We start from the raw sequence: 25,309 nt of genomic DNA, 5'->3' as shown, positions 1-25,309 counted from the left end.
GTTGGCTCAAAATTAACACAGGATGGTAGAGCTAAGCCTCCTCTATGACACACACCTGTTTTTATTGTATTTAAACACATTTAATATTTTATATGAATTTTTAATGTATTTTATACTGTAAATATGAGCATTATAGCTCAATAACTCCTAGGTCATGTGACCTGTTGGCTCAAAATCAACACAGGATGGTAGGGCTAAGCCTCCTCTATGAGACACACCTGTTTTTATTGTATTTAAACACATTTAATATTTTATATGAATATTTTATATATTTTATACAGTAAATATGAGCATTATAGCTCAATAACTCCTAGGTCATGTGACCTGTTGACTCAGAATCAACACAGGATGGTAGAGCTAAGCCTCCTCTATGAGACACACCTGTTTTTATTGTATTTAAACACATTTAATATTTTATATGAATTTTTAATGTATTTTATACTGTAAATATGAGCATTAGAGCTCAATAACTCTCAGGTCATGTAACCTGTTGGCTCAAAATCAACACAGGATGGTAGGGCTAAGCCTCCTCTATGACACACACCTGTTTTTATTGCATTTAAACACATTAAATATTTTATATGAATTTTTAATGTATTTTATACTGTAAATATGATGCATTATAGCTCAATAACTCCTAGGTCATGTGACCTGTTGGCTCAAAATCGACACAGGATGGTAGAGCTAAGCCTCCTCTATGAGACACACCTGTTTTTATTGCATTTGAACCCATCTAATATTTTATATGGATTTTTAATATATTGAGAAGCGAGTGAGTGAGCGAATGTCTGTCAAATATCCAACTTCAAACTAACTTCACTGCAGTCCCCAGGTGTGGTAATTAGGTGTGAAATACTTTGCATTGATGCTCGCGCAGACGCCTTCACGCGCACTGCTTTTTCAAAGAAGACTCAGGCCGGGGGAGCTAGCTGTTAGATGTGCACTGTGTGATTTTGATTAACTATGGCTTCAGTGAGAGTAGCGGTCCGTGTTCGTCCTCTGAATAAAAGGTGGGTATATGGTGCTACTGCTTTTATTTTGTCCAAGCCTTCAAAAAAAAGAAACACGCAATCTTGACGTTCATGATCCCGCAGAGAAAAGCAGTTGTCCTCGAAGGTGATAATTCATGTGAACGGCAGCAGTACATCTATTCACAAGGTAGGCCTATTTTATCAGCAAATAAAAATGCACTGCACGGCAGTTCATGAAGTTTTTATTAAAAGATAGTTTTCCCCCCCTCTTTTATGTTGAAATGTCAGCCTTCACCTGTTCGAGGGGACGAGCAGAAGAGAGAGGTGAAGACCTTTTCTTTTGACTTCTCATATGATTCAACTGACGAAGGAAGCCCCATATTTGCATCCCAGGAGAGGGTATGGCCCCTATTTGTTTATGGTTTAAACCTAGACTCTTAGGTGTTTTTAAATGTTTCTTGCCTGATAACTTCTCTAACTCCTTCTGCTTATTTAGATTTTCCAGGACTTGGGGTCTGATGTACTAAAAGCTGCATTTGATGGTTTCAATGCCTGTATGTTTGCCTATGGCCAAACAGGCTCAGGGAAGTCCCACACCATGATGGGCCATGCCGTAAGTATGGCCTTGTCAGCTCTCTCAACATTGTACAGTTGAAGCATAACTTTTAATTTACCCTCTTGGGTAGCCATGCTATATACAACGTTACTTTGAATTTGAAAAGCAAAGCACGGCCTGTAAATGTGGCCTTCTGTCAGAAGGAATTATCACGATGTCATGGATGTTAAAATATTCCCCTCAGTGTCAAGCTTAGATTGCAGGATACTAACCCAGTGTGCACGTATCGCCGGTTTCAGCCAACATTAGAAACTGACTGATGGTAGTCTCATCAGAGGTTCCTCCCATTCTCTTCATTTATCTCCATGTTTCCCCCAACTAATCAAAAAATGTGATGAGGGCAGCAACCCAAAGCTTTTTTTCCCCCTCACCTTGCACAGCACTGGAAATTTCACATTACCAGTGAGGTTTCTGCTTGTCTACCAGGAGACTTGTGCAAGGTCATCAGCAGAGCTTCTGTCAACATCCCAGATAATTATATATGCCTCTTAATGCTTACTATCTGTTACTTTGTAATTAAAACAAGAGGGCATGCAGCTCAGAGTGGAATTGCTTTTATGCTTCAGTAACTCTATATCAGATGAGCTGTTATTTATGTTGTTCAGCAGTCTTTGCATGTGCTGAACTGTGGTCACAGCATAGCATAGACACTCAAATTAAGAGAACATAATGAGCGGAAGATGAAATTGTCATTTAACAGTGCACTGTGTATGAGTATTGTATCTGTAAGAGTTCTCAATCCAACATTTTCTCTTTGTTGTAGGAGGATAAAGGTTTAATCCCACGGATATGTGAAGGCTTGTTCTCAGAGATATCTCAAAGAAGTAAAAGTGATACTGTGTCATTCCGTACAGAGGTCAGGTAAGCAACCAGCCTACATACATACTTCTCATCTTAAAGTTAGACAAGACTGTTAGTTTTGTAGTTGTTAGTTTTGTTCTTTGTCTCGTGTTCTATTGACCGAACTATAATTCAGTTTTGTAAAACCAGAAAAAGACAAAATGAAGGCTGTATAACTATAATCAAAAAGTAATTGAAGTCCAAAATGGTATCTAGTCACATCAATATCCATTTCATGTCTCAGCTCTGTTCTTAAATGATTATATTTGGAGATAAAATTGAGGATTTTCAGCCTGTCAAGCTACTGTGAGACCATTAATCAGCCATTTGGTCTAATCTCTGCTGCTGGAACATTATTTGGGTTCAATTCAATGCCAAAATTGGGTTTTTATTTGACAGGCTCGGCTAGGCCTTGCTATAGGTAAACTGAATATCGTGAAATGAGTAAGTGACACATTTGTACTGGGATACACTGTCTGTGACATATTCATTGCTTGTTCAAATAAAATGTATCTGTTGTCATCAGTAGAATTAAATTATTATCATCAGTGTTACAGGAAACACTTTTTTTTACCACCAACAACATTGAAATCACAGGATTTTGGTGTAGTAGACAGGACATGGTTGATGCATGGGCTCATAGAGGGATTTCCTTTATCAGACGTTCACAACCTCCAATTTCTAGGGTGGAGGTACATGATCATATTATAATTTTAACCAATTTGAATGGAAACGGACAAGAACATTCAGGTAGGATGTGAGCAAGTAAAATCCCTGGTATTAAATAGTTTCTGTGTAAAACCTTACAGTTCATTTCACATTGTCAGGTTTTTCGGTCCTTGCTTTCACTGCCTGCAGGAAGAAAGAATGAGGATTTTAGTTTGTGCTGGTTGAATGGATAGCTTCCTTGAAAGCCATTTCATCTCAGCATTGTAGAACATCATCATACATTTTGTATTTTGTAATAAGATTATGATAGATGGAGCCATGTAACTGGCTTAATAATCCTCCCTGTTCTGTTATTATAACAATGGCAGTTATGCCTCTAGTCACTTAGAAACTATCTGATATTGTAACCTGTTTGAGTTCTCAACACCGAGCCAGAAAAAAAGCCTGCCTGGCTTCATCCGCAGAATATGGTCCCTGCCATTTAAATTACTGTCACACTCTCATGAAGCCTAATTGCTCCATGCCTTGCATCACTTTTGAGTAAGCCTCTCAAAAAAGTAGTCCTTTTGCTTTTCACACAGACACACACCACCGTATGATTGAAGGTTTCTGCCAAAACCGCCTTTACATACGTTTGTTGATTCTCTGTCACTGCAGGCAGAACAATGTGAGCACAATAATTTGGCTGTAAATCTGCAGTGTGTCTCTCTTCACAGTGAACAGTGAATAGCAACTTGTTTTGTTCTCGTCTTGGTGCTTTGCCAGGCACATATCAACCCTAAAACCCTCCGTTAATTTGTGCCTTTGTAGCCTTGGTGCAATCTTGGATCAGATTTTGCATTTTGTGTTTCTGTCCTGGCACCAGCTATTTAGAGATCTATAACGAACGTGTGCAGGACCTCCTGAAGAAGAGAACTACTCCCACAGATGGCGGATGCTTGAAAGTGAGAGAGCACCCCAGAGACGGGCCCTATGTTGAGAGTAAGCTACTTTTATTCTCCATCTCAAACCAATCTCAGCCGAGTTTATGTGAAATGTTGTGCCATAAATGAAAACCTAACTAAAAAACACTGCATCATATGTGTAGATCTGTCCAAGCACCTGATACATAAGCACAGTGACATGGAGGATCTGATCCTTCTCGGCAATGCCAACCGCACCACAGCCAGCACGGGCATGAATAACTTAAGCAGCCGCTCCCACGCCATCTTAACCATCAGGTTCACACAGGTGAGCTGCAGTGAGCACATTTTCTCCATGCATCTATGTCACATGTTGTCAGTCTGAGTTGGCATTGATATATTTTTTTACTGTATGTCTGAAACTTGTTTTGGTGTTGGTAAAAGCCATTTCTCAAGAGCTTTAATTAGTCCTCTGTATCCATTTTGTGTACTGATAAATTTGAGCATGTATTTTCATCTTCAAAGGTTTTTTAATTTTTTCCATCTTAAGTAGCACTTTTTGTCATAATACTGCCTAAGTATCCTCTGTGATGCTGCCTCTTTTAAACCAAACAAGGATTTCTCAGTAATGTTTTTATTTTTTTCATGCCACAGGCGTGGTTTGATGGAGAGTTGCCTCGTGAGACGCTGAGTAAGATCCACCTGGTAGACCTGGCAGGCAGTGAGAGAGCTGATGCCACACGCACCACGGGCACGAGGCTGAAGGAAGGTGCCAACATCAACAAATCCCTGGTCACCCTGGGCAGCGTGATCTCAGCTTTGGGTAAATGACAGCTACAGATACTGACACGAAATGACAACACGTCTTTATCTAGTAATGAGTTTTCAGGCTCAATAATAGAAATGTGATTACGTTCTACGTGGAGGCTGCGATTCTGTTCATTTTGGTATCTGTTTTAAAAAATAACCAGTTTGTCTGTTTTCAGCTGCCAATTTAATTTTCAAATCATTATCAAAGATTTTGTCATTTGATGTTTGGTTCTATTTCAGAGTGTTTAATGGCTGAAATTAAACAGACTATTGAATTTCATGTAGGATTATATGAAATTATTAATTAATTAATTATTAATATTAGTTAGTGACCCCTGCTCTCGCAAAATGGATCTGCAGAGCTTTAGGATGAAACATTTCATATTGTTTTCTTTAGTTTCCCTCAGGCATAGTTTGTTGGTTTCAATCACTGAACTACTGTGATCTGGGGGAGTGAATTAAAGTTTTTTTTTTCCATTATTCAACACCCACTGATGCTACCTTGAGTAAGGCCTAACTCCCCACCATCTAATCTCTGGGTATGTGGTTGCCCACTGCTGCTGTCTGTGTTCACTGTTCATGGACGGGTTAAATGCAGAGGCCAAATTTCCTGTGTGTGTGTGTTTCGAAAAAATAAAATAGAATAAAACTTTGTGTGACCCCACCAGCTGACCTTGGTGTAGGAGGACAGTCAACAAACAAGAAGAAGCAGTTGTTCATTCCTTACAGAGACTCTGTGCTGACATGGCTACTAAAAGACAGCCTGGGTGGAAACTCCGTAACAACCATGATAGCAAGTACGTACTGTAAACATAGTCAAGACTGTTTCTAGAAAATGGCTGTTGCTGCTTCCTCGTTGCCTTCTTGAATGTTTTAAAAACAGAAGATGATGCTAAGCACATAATCCTCTTTTGTTTTTCATGTAATGTTTCACCACTTGTCGTCAACCTGCATGTATTTCTTCCTGGTAATCTGTCATGGCAGCTGTTTCTCCTGCTGATGTGAACTACGGAGAGACCCTAAGCACTTTGCGCTACGCCAGCCGAGCTACGAACATACTGAACTCACCCACAGTGAATGAAGATGGCAGTGTGAAGGTTATCAGAGAACTGCAGGCAGAAGTTACCAGGCTCCGAAGTCTGCTAGAAGAAGCCAGTCAGGTCCTGCATATGTTCAAGTTTGCAATATTGGCCATCAAGGAGACGACAATATATATGTTGACAGTCTTTTAGTTAAAGGTTACATTGTAGGTTGGGCTGTCTTCTCACTACTACTCCAGGTCTCCCGTGGGGAGCTGCCTTCCTCTGTGAATGTAGAGGAGGAGTTGCATCACAATGAGGAAAAGGTGAGTCATCCACTGTCAAACAGGGAACGGGTGTTTTGATGTTCTTCTTTGTAAATAATACACCTGTTGCTCCTGCTATTCCCCTCAGGTGCTCGCACTGACCAAGAAGTGGACCAGCAAATGGAGTGAGACTCAGAGTATTCTGCAGGTAAAACAAATATTTCAAACCATTTTTAAACTTAGTAAAACCGCGCACTGCCCTACACACAAAATACAACGCTACACACTGAAAGATCAATTAAACTTCACGAAACTATGGCTTATTTTTTATTGTTTTGATAAATGTAATTTCTTGCTTTTTGTTTCTCTCTTTTATGTATAACTAAGCCCACTGGCTGTCCTGCATGTGCTTGATCTTGTAATGTTGTTCAGCAACCTCCAAAGTACTTTAGCCAGAAGCAATAAGAGTTTCATCTACCAGTTTGTTAAAACAAACTATTCTTGCAATACATTGATGAAAAGCCCAACTGAGCTGTTGTGCAAAATATCCTAAAGCCAATTTAACATTGATTGGTTTGGCTCACAAAGGCCTGGTACTGTGTTTGATTTTTAGACATGAGCTAGAGGATAACTGAGGAGAAGTGTTTGAACTTAGTTATACAGTAGTTACGTTCTGTGGAACTGTGTTGTTTCTCTGCAAAGAAAAAGTTTGTCAGGTGACTTTATCCCTATATTTTTTTGTCACTTATCTTGTTTTCAGTGCCACCTTTTTTAATTTAATAATAAGAAATCTGTGTTTTTTATGAGTCCATTGTCTAAAGTTGTATTCATCTAATAATGAAAAATTATGCAATTTGAAACTTGGTACAGAAGGACAAGTAAAATAGAAGGCAAATGAGTACACAGACTGTTGAGGCTTCATTAATTTTAACACTAACAATCAACAAAACGGCCAGCTCCCAGCAGGAGTTTTGGCATACAAGCTGCTGCTGCCTGCAGTGTAGACATCCTACCAGCTGGTGTCACTGCAAGTCTTATGAACAGCCGCCGCCTGATTCATGGACTGGAAATGGTAATGAGTAGTAGAGACGACCTGGCATTTAAATTTAATTTTCCATCTATTCAGATTTAAATGGCATCCAAAAGCAGAGCTCTTGTAATGACAGAAGTTATTGTGTGGCAGTATTTGGGGAGTGTGACAGAGAGAAATGGAACAGATATGCCTCCTCCTTCAACCCAATATGGTTTCTCTGAGGCTGGGACAGGGTGGCAACATCCCTACAAGACCCCAAGCTGTAACAGAAAAATGCCACGGTTTGCCAAGCACAGAGTTTACACTGAACACTTTTTCTCTGTTGAATTTGTGCCCAACCTCCCAAATAACACCAAATGTCATCTGTTTGGGACTCATCGTGTTCAGCCAAGTAGCCTGTTGCATTATGCATTGAACTGTGAAGCGTGCCAGTCATGAGGAGTATGGAGTTGACTTTTTGTATCCATTATACATGCTAGCAGTACATTTTCTGCATCAGCTTTTGCATGCGTTTAAGCTGTTGTGTTGTTGTGGCCTTTGAAAGATGTCTCTTAATAGATCTGCATTGTGACCTTGTACTAGATTACCAGAGATAGATGTCAGATCGCTTTTGTGAAGCTATAAATTCAAGAGGACAACGTCTGAGAATTTTGAATACGCTATATATGAACACAGTGGTTATATGTGCTCGCTGTAATTAACATTCTAGTCTGTGTGGTGGTTAGCAGGTGACATTTAGTGGCTTGACGGCCCTTTTATTCATGACAGTGTATTGGAACTCATTACCAGCTGTCACTGCTCCTAATTAAGAGGTCTTGATTATTGACATATGGCACTTTCGTCTCTGACTGTCCGGCATATTAATTAGAGTTACTATATTGTAAATCTGTTTGCATGTCCAGGCGCTGATGACTTTATGCTCAGAGGCAACATCGTCCATCTCTGCTGTGCTGTCTGAGCTGACAAATCTGCCTTATTTAGACCTGTGCCCTTCCATGTAAATGCACCTGTTATGATGCATGATTCAATGTGACATCTAGGCTAAAAAGGCCACTGTACTGGTGACCAGCTAGCACGCTGGTCTTGCCGGAGCTGAAGTGTTTGATGAATGACTTTATGGATTTGGCATTTGTCTTCCTGTGAATTTGCATTCTCCCTGGGTGAAAAATGATAAGTGGGATTCCTGCATGGAATCCTGCACCGGCTTTAGAGGTGGTGTCTTGTTTAGCACAGAGAGGCACATCCAGTCTCAGTTTGTAGCTGGCCATTTCAAAATTCTGCGCACACAGGCCTACTGGACATAATAGTAGTAGTAGTAGTAGTAGTAGTAGTAGTAGTAGTAGTAGTAGTTTCATAACAAATGGCCTGCGCAGTGTTTTGTTTAAAAGGATTTGGGCCTGATATAAGTCTAACATTCATGTTTAAATGTTTGTTACACACACTGCATGTTCTACATCTCTATCACGTGTTGTTTGTTTTTTGTTTTTGTTTATTTTAAATTGAGAGGAGTCCTCTCCAATGCTTCAAATCTCGTATATTTTGTGTTTAATTCATTTGATTCTGTTGCCGAGAGCTTAGATGGAAATGTCTGCTCGGGCTGTAAGGAGAGAAGAAGAACGAGAGACGAGCTGACCAAGAGCGGTGTAAACAGAATTTTGAATTCTGTATTCAAAGCAGATTTAGAATGCAAAGTTATTCATCGTCAGCTTCCCAGATTGGTTACAGGGCATGTGGGGAAGAGAAAGTAATTAATATAAGATGGATTCCAGAGCAGCCTCTTACCAGACAGAGACGGCAACAGATTGAGAGAACAAAAAAGGCAGGAAGAGAGTAAAGTGAAATGTTGTTCTACTGCAGGGTAGTGTGTGTGTGTGCGCGCGCGTGTATATATGTGTGTGTATTTATATAATATGATAAAAACGAAGTAATATACACAGTTACACACAAACACGCACACACAGATTTGTGAGTAGTTTTATTTCACAAGTGAAGTTGCATTCAGCTCCCCCAGCCATCCTCACAGGTCCCCATGTAACACAGCGTGGTGGGAGGAACCTCCATTTCACTAAGATAAAATGAACCGCGGTGTTTCTTTGATCCTAGTAGTCTTTGTATTTCCCCAACATGCTACAATCAGCACAAAGGCACAATTTAAGCTCTGAATGCTCTGAGCCTTGTTCTGTTTAATGTCAATTTACCTCATACTGTCAGCAGTTTTACATCATAGTTAGTCATTATAACCTTTCATGACCAACACACATTCTTGCCTTTGATTTTTCACATGCCAGAATGTAAATCTTGGCTCCAAAATACACAAACTTTCTTTTTAATTTAAATTATAAAAACAGTTTTTATGTGGCTGTTTGAAAAACATATGGGCTGAACACATACACTATGTTAGGGGAATTTGGGATAGGGGTCAGACAAAAATATTTTTGCAGGGACTATAATAAAAAAAACAGCATTAGAGGGGTCTGTTACCACTTGATTTCACACTCTTAAACAAAAAAAAGAGATAACTGTGTAAAGCATACATAGCCCACCTGCGCATCAAGGCAACCATTAGTTGACATCAGTTGCAATGGGAAATGAAACAGAAGTGTTCCACAAGTGCTTTTATCTGGTTGAATCCCTCTCTAGTTTTCAACTACAAGTTGCACCCTGGTGCTGATTTGCTGGAGTGCATATCAAGCCAATTATGTAAGATGTTCATATCACAACCAAATAACAACTTTCTGGATGAGAAGCAGCTTTTAACATTACATAAGTAACAAAAGAGGTGGGCTCATGTGAAAATATCTTATTAAATCCTTAATAAGATGCCAGTTCTTTTTTGTGAGTTCACTTACTGGCACGTAACCAGTCATTTCAAATGAAAGGTGTCATGCCATTTTGAAAACTGACCATGTAATTGCCTTTGTCCTTTACACATTGTTCTTTTATACTTTTTATAGAGAGCAACAATCTGGGATATAAATACAGCTTTTAAGGAAATTAACCGTTTAACTTAAGGAGTGAGTCATATGCAGAGCCTTTTCTCTTGTGCTGGGTTCAGTACCCATGTGTCCATTCGGTTAGCAGGTTGATCTGCTTGACAAGGCTGATGGGCAGTCAGGAAAGCGTCACAGGTTGGCCCAGTAATGCAGTGTTTTGAAACCAAGTCGGGAACCTGAACCGTCAAAGTGCTGAGAAAAATCCATTAAAAATTCTGGCCAACCACAGATGATGGCTTTTAATGGAAGCCTAAATGCTGCCCGAGCCTGGCTGCTGGTCTAGGCCACAGTTAATTACAGTATGTTCACCAGCTGCCTCAATCTGAAGGCAAACTTTATTTTGTCCTCATAGCGTACGCGCACACATGCACACACACAGATACCGATTGGGTGTGGTAAGCAGCAACTCTCTCTAGTATGTGTGTGAATGTGGAGAGAAAATAAGAGGATCTCATCTGTTCCTGGTGTCTGAGGAAAGTGACACAGTGCATTAATCTGCCAGGCTGCTCCTCACCTCTAATGAAGTCTGTGAAAAATCCCTTTTAATTAAGTACAGGGGCTGGGGTCGATACCTCTCCTTCTTCATTAGAAAAAGGATTTCTCCCATCCCACAATGAGTGAGACGGTGCCGGTGGTGGACACATCTCTCACTTCACAGTCCCAATCTATAGGAAGGGGAGCAGGAGGAGGTTGAAAGTGAGGGGAACTAGTTTATGCACCGTGTTGGTTCTGAATCCTCCATATGTGAGATTTTCTGCTCTGCCTCTTGGGGAGCTACTTAAGATAATCCATGGCAATGTGAAGCATTAGTCCACCAGCTTAACAGGAAGAATACTTCTGATAGGACCACTCATACTTGGGTAGGCTCTGGGTTATTGAACCGCAGCCATTGCCTCGGGAGGAAAAGGTTACTGGCCTTAAACAGAGTTAAGTTTGGCCGCATGGCTTAATTCACAGTGTCTTTTGAACCTAGCGGGTCATCCAAGTCTAAGTGTTTCATTTCTTGCTGCATAATTGGCAAATTAACTGCACAACAAACTCATTCTGTCTGCAGTTTGTCTGGTCTTTATTCATGTTTGACTTTCTTTTACTTAAGTTGGGGAAAGAAATAAAACTAAAATTACATTTTATACAAAGTTGTGAATGATTGCCACTTGACAGACACGTATGATGTAAGGTGGTGTGACTCTTGCTTTGACATTCCTGAGCAACAATTGTTGGAGGCAGTGAAGCGGTGTATGGAGCAGATCAGAGGTTTAAGTGTAGCCAACCTGCGCTTTAGAAATGGCTTTCAAGGATTAAATCAATTTCTCTACCTCTTATCGCATTTCTGTGGAGAGGAGCTTCAACACCATTAAATACATATTTAGTGGAGATTGCTGGACAAGCAGAATGTTTTTTTGTTTTTTTTTTCTTATTTTTGAGTTGTGATCTAAATATAATGTGTCATTACATTGTAGTGTTAATCAATTGACTTATAATGAAATAGACAGCCTGAATGCTGAGATTTGGAATGTATGCATCATAGTAAAAATGCTTCCATGAAAATTGAATTAACAATGACTCACCTTATCACAGTTTTTCACTGAACTCACTATTTATGCGGGAAAAAACCGCCCTGTATATATTTAGTTTAAACCTCTGCGTTCTTTCCACTTGATGTGTGTGTTGTCTACAGCATAGGAATTCACTTTTGTTTGACCTTCGGCTCGATACTCCTCCTTCAGACACGTTCTAAATGACATCGAACTAGCTCAAGTTTGTTGCTGTTGAAGTTGGCATACTTTACAAGCTCGGGAGTATTTTAATAGCAACATACAGTGTTGATAGCTATGTATCAATAAAGGCAATGGCGCATGGTATACAACCCACCTGTGTGTGTGGGTGGGTGGTGGTGGCACTGCGTCTGTTTCGCTCGCTGAACACAATGTACAGTTTGACTCTCACCATGATAATCTGAATGATTTATGGTGTCTCTCTTGCCGTTAGCCACTCTACTGCTTCATGGTGACACATGGTTGGAACGCCGCTATTCTGCGTGGCCTTCAGGCAAGGAAGAGCAGTCATAAAGAATTCAGTTTTCTGCTGGTTGCCATTAAATGTCTGTCAGCATTTTTATTTTTTATTGTGTGCCATCCAAGCTACAGGCTATTGAATTTTTTTTTTCTTTCTCACCCTCACAGTGTATGTTCTCTTGTGTCCTATAGGAGGAGACGGTGGCTCTGAGGACGGAGGGGAGTGGGGTGGTCCTGGACTGCCTGCTACCTCATCTGATTGGCATTGAAAAAGATCCACTCAGCACAGGCGTCATCCTCTATTACCTGAAGGTAAATGCAGCGTTTGAACTTAACACAATTCACACGCTGCTCTATGATTTTCTTAGAAATCATTACCAACCTAGGTTCACTGCTTCGGTTAATTGCTCTCATTGTCGGTACCACCTTGTTCTGTTCTGTATTAAGACCTTTGAATCTCCTCTATAGGAGGGGAGAACCCTGATTGGGAGTGAAAAAGCATCATCCAGTCAGGAGACTGGTGAGTCAAGGTTACTGTAGTGTACTCCCAGCTGCTCCGTTATCCATCGGACTGAAATTCACTGCATTTCTTTGTATGATTTCATATTTGATTGCATTGTAGAGCATCATGGATTCCTCAGTGAACACTGTGCAATCGAGAACCGTGCTGGTACCGTGACTCTGATCCCTCAGCAGGACGGTGCACTGTGTTCAGTCAATGGCTCTGTGGTCACCGGACCCTCCCAGCTGACTCAAGGTAAGCTAAGCATCTGTGCAAAGATAACATGCTTGCGATTTTCTCAGATGAACGGGTGGGAGGAAGCGAGTCATATCAGTAATAATAAAAGAAGAATTACGTCTCTAAGATTCACAATTATTTCGCTAGTGGGAGGCAATAACACTTCTATCCATTTTGCATGCAGTTATGAGATCACAGCGTCACATCTGCAAATGAAATCCACTTTATGTCCCTGGCTCCCCAGTGGCAGCGCACTCAGGACATGAGTGGATTGTGAACACAGCTCTCCACAGGGCAGATGCCATTTCTCTTACTAAACATTTTGAAGGGCGAGAGGCCCTGGACAAAGCTCCAGACAAAGCCCCAGGCCCTCCATTTAATTGGCAGATGGAGTTGATAGGGCCGACAGGTTTGAAGTGGGCCAGATCATTAACCTTTCAAAGGACAGAGCCAAGCCGAGCTGAAACTTCTGCCCCCCTGAGCCGACCCTGCTTGCCGGTGCTGGGAGCTTTCACTGCTTACTGCCTCCTCATCCACGCTGCTTTGCTTTTCCAGAGATAAAACTGCACTGCAGAGCCAGGCAGTACAGGGCTGGGCTACGCTAGTCTCTTTCATAACCATTTCAATTTATCCAATATCCCCCTCAGAAACGGCTGCATCTGAGGCTATTTTCTTGAACAAATGATAGTAATTTTCAGTCCAAAAGCAGCTGGGATCCATCACAGACTGCCCTCTCAGGTGCTTTGTCACTCGTCAGAAGTCATTAGTAGCAGCAAGATTAGTATTTGCTGCGCCGAGAATGGAGCTGGAGAATGGAGAGAAACCACGAGAAAATCAGTGGATATGGCAATATGAGCACGAGTGTGATATATAAACTCTAATATCACTTCAGTTTTATTGCTTTACAAGTCTTCAGAAGTTTCCTTGGACCATTTTCTCTGGTAAATCATCCCTCTGGCCCAGGTCACTGCCAATCACATTGGGGATTGTGTTCCTCATAGCAATTCTTTCACTTCATCTCAGCAGAGCAGAATGTTGGAAAACTTTTGTGTTGTTTGTCAAGTTTGCCCAAGTTCACTGCAAATCCCACAGTGACAAGATTCCCATGGTCAGAGCATTTTGCTCTTCACCTCTCTATGCATTATGGGTACTGTGCCACACCCACAAAGGTTTTCTGGCATAATTTCAGCACCATTACTGTCACTTTAAAAACACATCACATTTTGCCTCTGCCACTCGTTTTTACAGCGTGATGAATAATTCAGAGGTTTCTGTAACATTTCTACCAAAGTTGAAGTTGGTAAGTCAGTTTATGATTTGCGATTTTTCTTTCTTTTCATGCTCTGCCTCTTTGGTTTATTCCAGGTGCCATCATCCAGCTAGGAAGAGGGACCATACTGAGGTTTAACCACCCAACTGAAGCTGCCCAGCTAAGAGTGAAACGCCAGGTACCAACAGTTTCACCACCACAGACGAGCCTGGTTGTGTTCTCACACTGTTCTGTTTTCATGAAGCTGCCTAACACAAAAATGCCGTAAATGCAAGGAGCATCTTTCAGAGAAGACGCTCCCTCAATTGCATTTTCGACAGGTAATTCTGTAAAAACAGAGTCAAAACAAAACCAAGGTCAGCACACACACGTAACCACCAGCTTGTAATGCCTGCGTCCTTCAGCAAACATGGCATATGTTGAACTCTTTCACAGCACACCAAAAGCTCCACAAATCAGATCGGTGTGTTATCCGTTCTGATGAGAATAAGAACTTCTGCCTGCTTCTCAGCTGCTACAGGTTGTTTTTGCCTGTTGAGCATGAGCCTCTGATTAACTGGCTCACAAAAAGTGGTACACCAGCACATCGTGAACAATCCCTTCACAAGGCTGAACTGTTTCAACCTTAGAAAAAGCACTCTGTGGTCTCTGAGAGGAGGCCAGGTGCAGCAGCGCCTTTCAAAACTGTCTGCTTTATGTCCATATTGCAACAACTCCCTCTTGGCTTTCATAACTTTCATGTGTTTTTGGAGAGGCATTGTGAGAATGCACCCTTTCCCCTAAATAACCCACAGTCTTTGTTTCTCTCCAAAAATGTTCATGTTTAAGTGTTATTACAGTTTGGGTTACATGAGACTGAGTGAATGATACTAGAATAGATGGAAAGGTAAATAGAATAAGAATGTGCTGGGAAGAGTTAAATCACTTAGAAATGAATAAATATTCATATAATATGTTAATATAGTTGAAAATACCAAACATATAAAATAGAAAATATAAATGTACTTTTTACCTATTTCCTTTTCCAGTCATGTCTAATCCATATCTACAGAGTCGAGGCTGCCTCAACAATGAAATGTCTCGAGGCTATGAAATTATTCACCTCCCAGGACTTTCATGTTTTATTGCTTTAACATCAAATCACAGAAGCTGCAATCACTGAAGCTGTAGTCTAAGATGAATGGAGCTGGATGTATGACACACAAGTCCCCCTATTTCCTATGAGAAAAGTACAGTTATAAAAGATGAAAAGATGCATAGAGCAAGTCATAATGGTATGTGAGAAATTAGAGTCTGTGAACTGAGAGCTACAGGTTTCTATTCCTGAGATGTTAAACATTATGCATACAGATGATGTTGCCCAGGGTGCCCCCACTAAGTTATAAGGTAGAGTGAAAATTACTGTTAAAGAATTTATAAACAACACACATTCAGATGAAACTTGATGTTTTTAAAACTGTTAATGAACTGGCTTTTGAAAATGAGCATTTATAATGCCAGACTACTGCATCATAATAATACTCCTAATACTCCTAAGTCCTGGTCTTGTATATATTTTCAGGGGAAATAAATTGTCATTCTGGCATATGAAAGAAAAAGACTGTAAAGCCTGCAACTTAAATTAAGACAACTTTGAGCATTTACTCCTCTGAGTCATAACATTTCATGTTGTGAAATGGCTTCACACACCATTGTATAAACACAGCTGTACTTCTGGTTTTTGACAGATTTCTGCTCCTTGCATTATTGAAAATTGCACATTATTACAGCCAAGTAAAGTGCAGACATTCAAGCCCCGCTGCGGTTTTGAGAAGAGTCTCTGCCATTCATTTTTAACATCGATTCCAAATGAGATGGTCTCAAGAGTTCCACATTCGCTCAGTCTGAATATGAGCAAGCACACCCACAGTACAGTGTGTAACTGTTTTGTAAAAAGTGGATTTAAAAATTGTCTATTCCAACAGTACCAAAGTGTAATACTTTTGCTTTTAGGTACAGCGTGACAATGTGGAAAGAACTCTGCCATAGATAAACTGCATGAGGAACCACATTGTGCATTACAGCTGGTCTGTTTCCAGCCAACGTGCATATATGCATGACCCTTTCATTTTAATATGTAATGGTTTCATGCTACGAGATTACTCAGAATTCTTCAAAACTGATGTCAACATCCTTTTATCTTTCCTCTAATGTTGTATAAAAAAACAGTGTAGTGAATACTCATTACATGCAGTATAAACTGTAATTAAACCACAGTGAAATTGCAAATGTTCCATAGGCATATCGCCACTCGTTTCTCACAGTTTCATTTCATGCTGCTATCTCATTCTGTCGTCTGCAGAGTGGGCTACTGTCTCCCTTCAACTTGTCCTTGACCGACGTGTCCAAATCTACTGAGAATCTGTCCATGGTGATGCTGCAGAGTCCACGGTGAGACTTGCGCCGACACATGTGCACCCCGTGACCCAAGCAAAACTGAACCCACTCCACCTCAATCTCCACAATATGCCTGCTTATTGAGCAGCACTCATTGTACGCGTTGACCAAATCAAAGCCATAAATCATGGCAGCATTTCTGTGGGGAGAGGTGGGAACATGCAAAAAGCCATTCAGAAGTGCTTCGTGCTGAGCCAGTGAAAATCACAGCAGGTATTTTTCCTACAGCTGAGGGCACGTCCCAAAATGGCCTCTAGTTCAGTGGGTAGTGAACTGCACCGTGTTTCATTTCCAAAATCACCACAGTGCACGGGGAAGTTCAGCTCCCTGGAAAATTCCCACAATACACTGATTGGAAGAAGGCCAGTGTAGTGTATACTTGTGTTTTATTATAAATATGCATTTTAATGAGGATGCACATCACAGTGAATGCAGGTGAAAGCTGCATGAAAGCGTGAACTTTGAATTTCATTATTTTACAAACATGACAAATATGTTGAAGTTCAAATCCACAATTGCTTGTATTAAAGTAGACCTTCAGTGGCAAGTGCTAGATGATGGCAATTAATAGGTAATGGCAAAATTTTATTCATGTAAATTTGCTACTATGTGACACTGAAAATGTATGGACTGCTCCAGCTGTCACCTGCATTGTTTAATTCCTCTGTAAAATTGTGCCATTGCAATGATTTAGAAGATTCTTTGCACTATACCCTACCAGACTCTGAGTGACATTATGCTAATGTTACATCTTTATACCTCCTGCCACTGCCTTGGAACTGTGTGACAGGTCGTTGATCTGTCAGTGTCCCAGAAGTCTTTGAATTAGTGTCCAAAATCCAAGTCCCATTCTAGTGATTCACCGCCTCCTGAAGTCGTATTGAGCAATTTGAGACAAACCCATGGTCTCTTGAGAAATGAAAACCCTGATGTTTTAGAGCGCGTGAAGCTTTCTGACATGTAATTTCCCTCACAGTGCTGTATTGATAAAAAAAAAACAAAAAAAAGAAACTTTGGTTTGGCTGAGATGGTTCATATTTGTCTCACTGCGACAGCTGCAGCCCTCTGCAACTCTGATGCTGTTAGGATGTGAAAGGGTGAATACAGGTGTTTGTGAAAATAGAGGATTGCTACATTGCTTCTATTGGTTGACTACACAGCTTAAAAGATGAAAGTGGTGTTGCAGAGTGGGTGGAAGATAGAGAGGAGGTGGACAGAGACTGAGCCTCTGTGGGCGTTGGTAACGAACCACCAGCAAAACTGTCAACTATTCTGTAGAGTATAGAAAGTGGACAGGTGAAAAACCGAAGGAGGAATGTGAGGTGACGGTCCACCACGAGCTGCTCAGTGCACCTTGAATTTCCTACTTTCAGTCCTATTTAATATCTTTCTCAGGCGCTGGTCTTATTCAGACCTGGTTTAAACATGTGTGTGATCTGATTACAAATGGACTGCTCAAAGCTCACACCTGGTATTCAAATATCTCCCACCTGCTCTATGGACCCCACAGAACGTTCCCACTTACAAGGACAAAATGTGTGGTTGTTTTTAACCAGCCTGACTATATCTATGAATGAATATATTTTCAGACTCTTTGTGAATGAGAGAAAAATCATTATGTTGGATTCAGTAATGATATTGTGGTCGGCTACCACAGATAAATCAATGAATAGGAAACAGATATCTTGATTTCATTATGAAATTGCAGCTGGACTTATTAGACATGGCAGTGAAGTAGGTGGCCATTTTATTGTAGCCTTGGACACAAACCACATTCACACATGTACAAGCTGTCCACTTGTGATAAGATTACCCAAGATGCATTTTGATTTTAGCTGTGAACAGTAAATATTGACAATTAGTCAAGTGGGCCATGCACTTTGCACCATGTGTGGAAGCATATATGTTTGTTTTGTGCCTCTTGTCCTCATTCATTCAGGTTTCTCCTTTTAATTTGTGACCTGTGTGTAGAATACAAGGCAAATATGGATGGCAGTTTATTGGGTGTGGGTCTTAATCTTTCCTGCATCATGCATCATAAAATATTAGCTGTGTTCAGCTGATTTTTTTTTCTCTCTTCTTACCGTCTACCATCATCTGTTGAAGAACTTACGAGAGACGGTGGAGAGAGGTCTTTTTCATCTCTTGCTTAGATATGTATTCCATCCTTGTTCAGCTTGTTGTTCACATAGCAAGTACCCTCACAGCAAGGGCGGCAGTAAGTTTACTCAATCATTTTTAAAATAACTCTCTGTAGTAAATGGCAGCAAATAATTTGAATTCTAATGTTGGCTGTGGATATCTGCTCAGCTCTGGGAGCAACACAAGATATCAATGAACTGACCTTCAGTTGCATTAGGGGATGCTCTGCAGCAACAAAAGCAACCTGCCCATTATCAGCTACATCAGTCAGATCAAAACATTTCTCATTTGAGAGTTCTGACAGGAAGAGGCTAACTGCAGTATCAAAAGGGCTGACCTGTGTTGAAGGCTTGGGACCACTTAACATTTCTGTATTCATCAAGATCTTTGATTCAAGTGCATTTATGAATGCAGATATTTTCACCTGGCCTTGCTCTAAGCATCACATTAATATTATTACATTATGTTCTATTAATGTGGAATTCCAAACAATCCTTTGACTGTAAAGCATTTGTTCACATTTCCTAAAGCCTTCTCTGAATGTTCTCCTTTGAAAAAGCTTTGAAATATGAGGCAGTTGTTTTCCTCAGTTATGACACTCAGTCTGTAAATACAAGCGTCTGAGAGAAGAACTTACATTTTAAAAATGTAGTTGAGTCACTGAATGATTTGACCATGAAGAATTGCAATGATTTGTTTGTTGTTAAAAAAAAAAAAAAAAACCCAGCAAGCCTGAAACTGCCAGTAATGGAGCAGGTCAGTTAGTGTTTGACTCACCCTGCTTTTACTGGCCACCTTAGTCCCTCCTCTGATGTTCCATCTCTGGCCAGAAGGCCAACCGCTACATTTACTTTTTAACCGACGACCACCAAAAAGCTGTTAACCAGTGTAAAGACATTCATTCAGGAGACAGAAGTTCCTTTTTTAACATCACTTTAGAGCTTAGCTATTACTTAACACCTCCTGCCAAAAGTTTTGGTGCAGCTACAAAGATCGTACTTGCAAACATATCCACCTCTGAAGGATTTTTTTTGTCACTTTCCTTAAAGCTCATCATTCTAGGAAGGTTGGGAGTTTTGACATTTCTTAAACAGCCACAAAATGAACTGGAACTGGTTTGAAAGTTTGGAAGGATGTGTTAAGGGGTGTATATGAAAGGAAGTAGGACGTCGTATATCATTTCTATGGCGTATCTCATAAGATCTGTACAATCTGTGGATGTGCATGTGTGATGTGATGAGTAGGAAGATGGAAGAAAAGCTCAACCAGCAGGAGGTGGCATGGCAGCAGGTCCAAGAAAGCCTGAACAGACGTAACCAAGACATCAAAAGACTTCCAAAGGAAAGCAGTGGGACTCCCCATCAACAGAGAACAGACGAAGAGACGAAGGGGGCAGAGATGGAAGAGACTGGTAATGGGTACGTTAGAGGGAGGCGAACTGTGCTCTCTGTGGTGATGTTAATGAGTCCTTTGTTTGTGTACCAGTTTTGTTCTCACAGTCACTCTGCAGCAAGAACACTGTAAACCTCTGCTTGCGTGCCACAGGAAAAAAATGGTATTAAGAAAACGTGGTGAGGGTCTTGGCTTGGGAATCCCAGATCAGTATTTCGCCATTTACTCATGCGAGCAGCAGGCAAACAGTGCTGAGTACAGGACATCCTCTGCACTGATCTTCAGGATCTGCAAAAATCCTTTAAGCGTCACGAGGACCAGCACTGTGTCCCTCTTGTTGATGATGTTAATGCTTTAGTGCACCCTCTTCTCCCCCTCGTCAACCTGCTGCTACGCACAAAGCTCAGCCGAAGCCACTGTTTACTGTCAGAAATCATTCTGAGCTGTATATTTGGTTTCGGCTCCCCCCTCCAGAGTGTTCAGTAGTGTATGTAAATCCTCAAATCAACATGCACAGATTCTATTTAATTTCACAGCTAGTAGAGTGGCTCTAATCTCATCCAGCCATTTGGGCTGTTTGCTTTTCAAATCTAATGGATGGTTTTTGTGAAGGGGGGTTGGGGGTTATTGCAGTCTTGTATTTTGCCTGCAAACAGTTTTGAAGTCTCCAGTGTCAAACCGCAGCAAATAATTAAATTTGCCTTTGAAAACAAAGAGCCTGGCAGTATGCATAGGCATATAACCACAGCTGTATTGTGCACACGCTTCCTCATATCAAGACTCATTTTTTGTTTTCTGATAGAATGTGAAATGTGTTATTTCATTCTTGTGTCTTCACTGTGTCCTTTTTTTTTCAGTCTGCTGAATATGCTGGCTGCAGACACAGAGGAGTTCACAGTGCCAAGCAGCTGTCTCACTCCTGCCACATCAGAAAGGCTCATGACTACAGTATGTATTCAGGTTTTTCGACAGCCACACTTAATCATTCTTAAATAAAGCAACAATAAGGCTTTAATCAATAAGCTATGGGTACAATTAAATATACATTTTAATTGTTTTTTTAGAGATTGGAGCTACAGTAAGCAGTGAGGCAGTGAGACTTTGCTCTGCTTTTTCATGAAGACACAATGCAACTGTAGTATTAGTCGCTTTTGTCTTTGCAAACCAGAGCAAATGTCAGTACCTACCCCTCCCTTCCATCCAGGCCCATACAGATTTTTATGAGGCATGAAATACTTTCTCCCTTGGCTTGTTCTGTTTATTTATTATGCACATATTTAAACCCTATTACACTTTCCTGTAGGGGTTTCAAGGAAATGACACTCATTTTGTGAAAGCATATTGCAACGGGAGCACTGTGGAAATACTTCTGTTTAGACATTTACTTTGCTGTTCTCCACTCCATTTTCATCTGCATGTATTTATGTATTCAAGCATTACTGAATACATAAATAAAGTAATGTTTGTAAAGGGCAATGGGTGAAATGGCTGTTTAAGTTCCTTCTCAGCAGTGCCCTTAATTATTTTGCTGTAAATTCCATAAAACAGGGTTCTGAAATTACTCAGAATAAAAAGGTTACGTTTTTTAAAATTTTCTCATTGTTTTCTCCTTATATATAAAATAGGCCAAGCCCGGAATTCACTCTTGTTTTGAGTTGGATGGAAACGCACTCCAGGGTGGTGTAAGCACCAGGGACGGCCCTGACCATGAGAGCGACGTGTGTCATAAATCAAGGCCAGGACTCATGTCTGAGAGGCCGTGGAGAGAAGCTCAGACTGGGGCTCGAGCTGCAAGTTGTAAGGAGGAGGAGATCTGGTCAGGGGATGCCAGCCTCCAGCAGACGAGTGTCCTGGGCCCGTGTGATGGATGTGGCATGAAGCCAGAGGGGAATGCTAACGAGATCCAAGGTGTCGTGGCTGACTGTTACAAGGGGAGACCTGGCTCTGGAGGGAGCTCATTAGGCAGCATGTCCCACCTGCAGAGCAGTGGAGGAACTAGCTCCATGTCTGTCCTCCCACAGACCAGCACTCACTCGCAGCCCGACAAAAAGCCTCTCGGTAGTAAGCTGCCCTGCTGTCCACCTGAGGAAACTGCCTTCGAGGGCCGGCTGAGCTGTGGAGAAATGGATGAGTCCGGAGGTTTGGAGGATTTTCCTAGAGGGTGTGTTACAGATACTGCAGTGGCCACAGTTCAAAACAAAGGGCTGAGCTCTTGGGTCAGCAGAGTTTCTTGGATGGTCCAGGATGCAGGTCGTCTTCTCTGGAGCTCTCGCGCAGTATTGCAGCAGGTCAGGAAAGAGGGACTCCAGCCTGTCGGGGCCCGCTGGTCCAGTTATGTTGTGTCTCTGGTCAGTGGAAGCAGTGCTGTGTCGGTGGTGAAGGTCTTCTCCATGGTTAAAGGGAGTTTTGTCTTCTCTCTTATCAAGGATAGTCAAATGTTTTCCACAGTGAAAGAACTACCGCTAATACAGCACATCCAGATGGAGATACCTGAGCACCTACAGCCCAACGAGGCAGCTCGGATAATTCAAGGCTTCAGCACACACATCCCTGTCCCAACACCAAGCCTGTTCCTAAACAAGGCAGAAAAAATGCTAGTTGACATGCCACTTATTGTAGAAGACAGTTTGAACAGGAATATGAGTGATCTGACGCAAGACATTGCTGGTATACATGTTAAACAAGGAGACAAACGGATCACAGAATTGTCAGTGAAGAACGTCAGTGAAGTGGAGCTCATCCATGCATCTGAAGACAAAGATCAGGCGCTGAAGAACTCAAGGGCTCTGCAAACCAAAGAGGATGTCAAAATCTTAAGTCAAACTTTGATCAAATTTCCCGGTTCGCTTTTGAGCCTCCAAACTCTGCCATTTCTAGTCATGATTGATGCTCTACGTTCCATCATCTCCACCTCAGCGATCACCTCCCAGAAGATTGTAGCTCTCTGTTGGCTCAATGTGGCTAAATGCAGCCAACCGGAGCCCCGTCCAGCCCTCCTCATCCTGGCCGAGACTGGCCTCTACACACTGACCTCTGACTCTGGGCACCTGGTTTTATTCCATCAACTCCCGTTGTTGCAGCTGAAGGAGGTGCATATAGGCTTAGCAGGCCACAGTCTGCGTTTAATGGGCATTACAGAGGAGAGCATCCTGGGTGTCTACACCTACAGCCAGAAGCTTACTAGAGAACTGTGCTGGGCCATACTTGGTGTGATGTGCCCTGGGGACGCCAGGGTCTCTCAGCACCCACTGCTCCATGAAGATTTGATGAAGCTGTCTCTAGACTGGCAGGCGTATGTACCTGACCTCCTGCTGGATGCTGGGTTTAGAGTTTACTGCCAGTTCCAGAAGAGTCTAGCCGATCTGGTCTACCTTCTGCATTGTAACATGGATCAAGAAACAGTCCACCTGGGAGAGGTACAGCTCCTAATGTACACAAGTGTAGGGGTATGCCTCTGTCCCAGAACATGCCCCGAGACTCTGGCAAAGCTTTTACTCACTGACACCCACCTTGGACTCGTGCAGGAGGATGCAGTCTTTCACCCAACTCCACACTCTGTCACCATTGTCCCCAGTCGTCCCCTATTCCATGACTTAGCTCTTCGTCTGCGTTCAGATGTGCGCTGCCTGCTGCTTCACGATGAAGACAAGCATGGAGCTGTCAGACTGGATGTAATCCTAGCAAACATGAGGGGCAGAGGTCACCCTGAAAGCGTGACTGAGGCAGCTACTCTGCCTGCACATGCTTCAAATTCATTGCCGCATGCAGAAGTGTGGAAATTAACTTTCAGTTGCTCCACTGAGGCTGCCTGCCTGATTAATCACTTGTCAAATGTCTGATCAAGAACTGAACAGCTAGAAATGAACAGCCCAGCTTGAACACTCTGACTCACAGGGAGCAACGGCAAAAGAGCATCTCAGACAGTTCAAAGAAAAAGCTCTACTGTTAAATGACAGGGAAAACTATGACTGACTTTGAAGTTTGTGTATTGATTTGTTCCTCTAGAAGTTTGGTCATTTTAATGTTGCATGGCTTCAACACTTGAATATTTTATCTTGAAAACACTTGAATTTCTTTGTTGTTGCTTTTGTTTTTGTTCTTTACCCACTACCCCCCACATCCATTGATATTATTTGTGTCAAAGACTTTGTCAGTTAATGTGAAATGTTTTAAATAATTAATGGCTGAACTTTTAGTGTTCAGCTGCTAAAAAAATGTTTTGTAATATTTTTGTAGGGTTTTTTTTTTTAGATAGATATGATCTAACTGTCATGGTTACCTAAGCTGTATATAATGTAAGTCATATGTATGTCAAGTTGTTGCTGATTTCAAATATTTTATCTTAAAATATCTATTTTGATCTGTGTATGTTTTGTAAAAATAAAACAAAGGTAAATCCACTGCTGTTCGGGAGCTGTGTTTACCACTTAGAATGCAGATGAGCTGAGAGTTGAGCTTTTAAGATGGGGAAAACAAAGAATTCAGAGTCTGATGCATTTCACTGCCTTCTCTAATGTCTAATATTTTGTCTTCCTATCATCTCTGCCAGGCTTCCTCTCTCTCTACCCTCGTCTCTAATGTTAGCTTTTGCATAGGCACCTTTTCACTCTAAGCCTCTTTCTTACTGTCTCGGTCTCTGCATGAATCTGTATTCCACTCGCAGTTCTGAACTCCTCACTACAAAGATGGACTTTTTGTGTCTGAGGTCAAGCTGAACCTCCACTACACCGTTACTATCTGCACATTGGCTCAGTGGATTCACTCCTGCCAGTCAGCATTGTTCACTGCAGGAGGGGCTGTTTAAATTTTGGGTTGGTTGATATAGCATCCAAGAAAAAAAAAGAAAACTGAAGTTTGATTCACATCTTAAGAGATGGAGCTAGAGACTGTCTGCTCCTTAACTTGACTGAGTGACCCCATCCAGCATGGAAAATTACAGGGGCAATATAGTGCAATCAGTCCTCTTGTCTGCTCCAGCATGAAGGATGGAGATTTGGCCTTGAGTGAAGAAACACATCACACCTGGTGAGGTTTGAGCCAGGATGAAAGCTGAGGGATGCGAAAAGGTTGTTTTTCTCTCTTTTGCTCACGATAGTTAATTAGCATTCAAGCCAGCGACTGTGTATTATGCCTTCCTGTGAATAAAAAACAGACAAGACAAATCTTAACCAGATGCATTGAAATGAAGACGGTCGT

The 25,309-nt window shown here is 41.4% G+C and overlaps 1 protein-coding gene across 1 annotated transcript; it reads left to right on the top strand.

Moving 5' to 3' along the window:
- Positions 1-963: 963 nt before the first annotated feature.
- Positions 964-23,705, top strand: kif16bb (kinesin family member 16Bb; the record flags this gene model as incomplete). Its single annotated transcript, XM_083987893.1, has 20 exons — positions 964-972; positions 1,260-1,370; positions 1,468-1,584; positions 2,351-2,448; positions 3,962-4,077; positions 4,184-4,326; positions 4,653-4,821; positions 5,477-5,605; positions 5,793-5,963; positions 6,008-6,153; positions 6,242-6,301; positions 12,327-12,446; positions 12,603-12,654; positions 12,757-12,891; positions 14,239-14,321; positions 16,485-16,573; positions 19,966-20,139; positions 20,971-21,061; positions 21,739-23,529; positions 23,688-23,705. 20 exons carry the CDS (start codon positions 964-966, stop codon positions 23,703-23,705), a joined length of 3,822 nt encoding a protein of 1,273 aa, XP_083844019.1.
- Between the last annotated feature and the right edge of the window lie 1,604 nt (positions 23,706-25,309).

Source organism: Trachurus trachurus (genome assembly GCF_905171665.1).
Source record: "Trachurus trachurus genome assembly, chromosome: 15".
Taxonomy (NCBI): domain Eukaryota; kingdom Metazoa; phylum Chordata; class Actinopteri; order Carangiformes; family Carangidae; genus Trachurus; species Trachurus trachurus.
Note: the sequence above shows the minus strand (reverse complement) of the source record. Positions and strands in the feature narration are given on the sequence as shown.